At 50.8% G+C, this 3900-nt stretch overlaps 1 protein-coding gene across 1 annotated transcript; it reads right to left on the bottom strand.

Annotated features, from left to right (window-relative positions):
• Window positions 1-650: 650 nt before the first annotated feature.
• LOC123254572 (dedicator of cytokinesis protein 6-like) lies at window positions 651-3113 on the bottom strand (the record flags this gene model as incomplete). The annotated part of the gene is made up of 4 exons (XM_044683567.1): window positions 651-863; window positions 1943-2072; window positions 2775-2843; window positions 2938-3113. Coding segments are annotated over 4 exons (588 nt in total), but the record flags the coding sequence as incomplete, so codon positions are not given.
• Between the last annotated feature and the right edge of the window lie 787 nt (window positions 3114-3900).

The raw sequence follows: 3900 nt of genomic DNA, 5'->3' as shown, positions 1-3900 counted from the left end.
ACCCGCATGAACTGATGCAGAGCAAAATAAGCAGAACCAGGAGAAGCCGGTACACAGAAACTGAAACATTATGGAACAATTAACTGGGATAGACTTAGCTACTCTCAGCAATGCAATGATCCAGGACAGTTTTGAGGGACTTCGGACAATTCTGCTATCCCTCTCCGGAGAAAAAACTGTTGGAGTCAGAATGCAGATGAAAGCAGACGATTTTTCACTTTAGTTCATTTGGGTTTTTTTGGGGGGGAGGGGTTCGGTTTTATAGAATTATTCTCTTACAAAAATGACCAATATGGAAGTAAGTTTTGCATGATAATACATGCATGTATAACCCAGACTGAATTGCTTGCTGGGAGCAGAGAGGGAAGAAGGGAATAAGGGAGACAATTTGGATTGTATAACTTGGGAACTCTTAGGTAGAAATTTGTTATTCCACGTAATTGGTAAAATAAAACATAAAATCAAACCCAGCCTCAGCCACTTCCCAGCTGTGTGACCCTGGGCAAGTCACTTGACCCCCATTGCCCACCCTTACCACTTTTCCACCTATAAGACAGTACACCAAAAATTAAGGGTTAAAAAAAAATAAAATAAAACATAAAAATTAATAGATTAAAAGACTTTGCAGGTGGAACTTGGGCAGGGCTCACCTCATCTGGGGCAGGGTAGAGGGCCAGGAGGTCCCGAGGGCGGTTCTGCCTCCTAAGCTCCTCGTTCCTCCGGTCAATCTCGTCGGGAGCCGTGTGCTCCAGCAGGGCTGGCAACAGTGAGTCTGCAGCAGAGTTTTTCAGGTCGAAGATGTTGGAGGCCCAGCTCCCCCGGGGAGTGTCATCAAGGGAGGCTGAGCAATGCTTCAGGTCATCCTGGGAGGGGAAGAAGGAAGCAAGAGATGCTTTCTCTTCCCGGGGATATTTTACTTCATGTAATAATTAATATTAAAACAAGTTTGTGGCGGCAGCTGGGTAGTTCAGTGGATTGAGAGCCAGGCCTAGAGATGGGAGGTCCTGGGTTCAAATCTGGCCTCAGAGACCTCTTAGTTATGCAACCCTGGGCAAGTCACTTTACCCCCACTGCCTAGCCTTTACCACTCCTCTGCCTTAGAAACAATACACAGTATTGATTCCAAGACAGAAGGTAAGAGCTTAAAAAAAAACAGACAAGTTTGTAACTCCAGAGATCTTGCCAGTTACTAAGGGCAGATATGTCTGGCTGGGGATGCCGGGCCCTGAAAGAGAAGAATTTACTAAACTGAATTCCTAAATTGGGTACCTGAAGAAAGGATGGATGAGAAATAGAATCCTTATTTCAGGACTAGCCACCTTGACCCTGTAGAAGGAAAGAAGATGGAGCTGCCCCAGATAGACATGTTTAGTTTTGTGGGGTCAGAGGAAGCCCAGATTGGAAAGGGTTAAATAATATTAATAATGATGATGATAATAATAATAGCAGCTAGTATTTATATAGTGCTTTACAAATATTATCTTGTATTTTCACAACAATCCTGGGAAATCAGTGCTAGTATCAACTATATTTTACAGAAGAGGAAACTGAGGCAAACAGAGGTTAAGTGACTTGCCAAGAGTCATGCAGTTAGAAAGTGTCTGAGGTTGGATTTGAACTCAGGTTTTTCTGACTTCAAGTTCAGCACTGTGTCACCTAGCTGCTGCTGCTTTTTTTTTTTTTTTTAAACCTTTTCTTTCTGTCTTAGACTAGATACCAGGTTTGGTTCCAAGGCAGAAGAGGGATAAGCTGGGCAATGAGGGTCACACAGCTAGGAAGTGTCCAAAATCAGATTTGAACCCAGGACCTCCCCTCTCTGGACCTGACTATTTATCTGCTGGGCTACCTTCCTGCTCCTTAAACTAGGCATGTCGGGCTCTTCAGAGACAGAGTAGCTATGTAGGAGAGGGGTGGAGGGAGGGGTTTCCAGCCCGGGTCTCACCAAGTCTTCAGAGCCCATCCTTTCCTCCCCGGCCGAGTCCAACTCAAAGACCTGTCGGACCAGGCCCTTCTGGCGCTCTCGCTGCCTCTCTGAGGTATTGGGACTGTAGGACGAGCTCAGGGACTGGTACCTGGCAGAGGCAGAAGGAGATGGTCAGGGTCTCGAGCCAGAGAGCTGAGCTCTGGTCTCTCAGCCCTGGCTTTTCTCTGGGGTTGGCAAGGGCAGCCTGCAAAAGCCAAGTGACCCAGCTCTGAGGGCAGGGCTTGACCGCAGGTGGTCACACACATCCTGGGCTCCCCCTCATGCACCCATCCACTCGGCGCAGGCCAGGGGCCTTGGCTGATCTGGGACAGGCTGCCTTGGTTTCCCTTGTCTGTTAAAGAGGAAAGAGAAAGGACGGAATGCCCCATGCCTGCTTTCCTTTACAGAGCTAGGGGGAAAGTCAAACAAGAACAGGAAGAAGGACAGAAGGACAGAAGGGAAGGTCCGGAGGGTGGGAGGTGGTGTCCGAACCAGAGAAGTCTGCCAGGAGAGCAGCCCAGTTCAGAAAACAGATTCAGCCACGAGGGACTTCTCTCCTACTCCTCTGGAAAAGCAGACCCTCACTGGCGAGTGGCTGAATATGCTCAAATATGACCCGAATGCCTCTGTTCTCTTCCATCCAAGCAGCCAGGGGCCAACTGTCATGAATAAGGTCCACTTTACAGACAGAGAAACTGAGCCCCAGAGAGACTGAATGCCTTTTCCATGGCTGAGCTGGGTCGAGAATTGAGGTATCCAGAGTCCCAGCCCAGAGCTCTGATGCCAAACCCACTTCCAGCTGATCACTCACTTTCTCCGGACAATGACCCAATCCTCAGTATAGATTTCAATTGCATCCCTCACCCGGGCGTCCAGCTTCCTGTTGAAGGAGATGCGAAAAGCAGCTGTCAGTGGCCAAGAGTGGATGCCCCAGAGCCAAGGCTGGATGGTGGGGGGAGGAGGGCGGCACTCACCCTTCTTCAGGGATCCCTGGCTCTGTGGTCCGGCATTCTCGAGCCTCCAGCACCAGCTCGAGGTCATCCGCTGGGAATTCCATGAGGTCCCGGAGTGGTCCCGGTTCTGCATCCATAGGGTGGTTCAGCAGGAAATCCTCCAGGTCCAGAGGCTCCACCACCTCCGTCAGGGGAACCTGGGGGCAGCAACACCCGCCCCCCACAAGGGAGGGTCAGCTACTCCAGAGCGGGAAGAGCACTGATCTAGGGGCAGCCTGAGGGGCGGTAAGAGACCAGCTGGGCCAGCCCCCCCCCCCCCCCCGTCCCCCAGCCTCTTAAGGCTCCTCAGGCTATGTCTGGCCACCTCTCATGGCTCATAAGGTTTTTCCTCATGTCAAACTGAAATCTGACTCTAACTTCCTTTATTGCTTCTAGTCATGCCCTCTGGGGCAAAAGAGAACATGGTGAATGGCTCTTCCCCAAGGCTAGCCTCAAACTGGAAGCCAGTCTGGGTCAGCTGAGAAGGTCCTTGACTTGAATTACCGCTGTGTGGCCCGGGGCAAGTCTCTTTCCTTCTCTGGGGCTCAGTTTCCCTATCTGTAAAATTAGGAGGTTGGACTTGAAGGCCTCTAAGGTCCTTTCCCAGCACAGTCATTGTGTGGTTTGCTGGTGCCTCCCACCCCTTCCCCACCCATACCTGGGCTGGGGTTTATCCTGGAGGATATCTCTTGCTACTTGTCAAGTGCAACCCAAACAGCAGGGGGCAGTGTGGGTGACAACTAGGTGAAGGGGATGGGGGGAAGGAGGGAGAAGAGTGACAGAAGGAAGAGGAGGAAGAGGAGGAGAGGGAGACGAGTGACAGAAGGGAGAGGAGGGTGAGGAGAAGAGGAGGAAGAGAAGGGGAAGAGGGGAGGGGAAAGGAGGAGAGGAGGGGAAGAGAGGAGGAGGAGGGGAAAGAGAAGGAGAAGAGGGGGAAGAGGAGGG

Source organism: Gracilinanus agilis, unplaced genomic scaffold (genome assembly GCF_016433145.1).
Source record: "Gracilinanus agilis isolate LMUSP501 unplaced genomic scaffold, AgileGrace unplaced_scaffold25018, whole genome shotgun sequence".
NCBI classification, from domain to species: domain Eukaryota; kingdom Metazoa; phylum Chordata; class Mammalia; order Didelphimorphia; family Didelphidae; genus Gracilinanus; species Gracilinanus agilis.
Note: the sequence above shows the minus strand (reverse complement) of the source record. Positions and strands in the feature narration are given on the sequence as shown.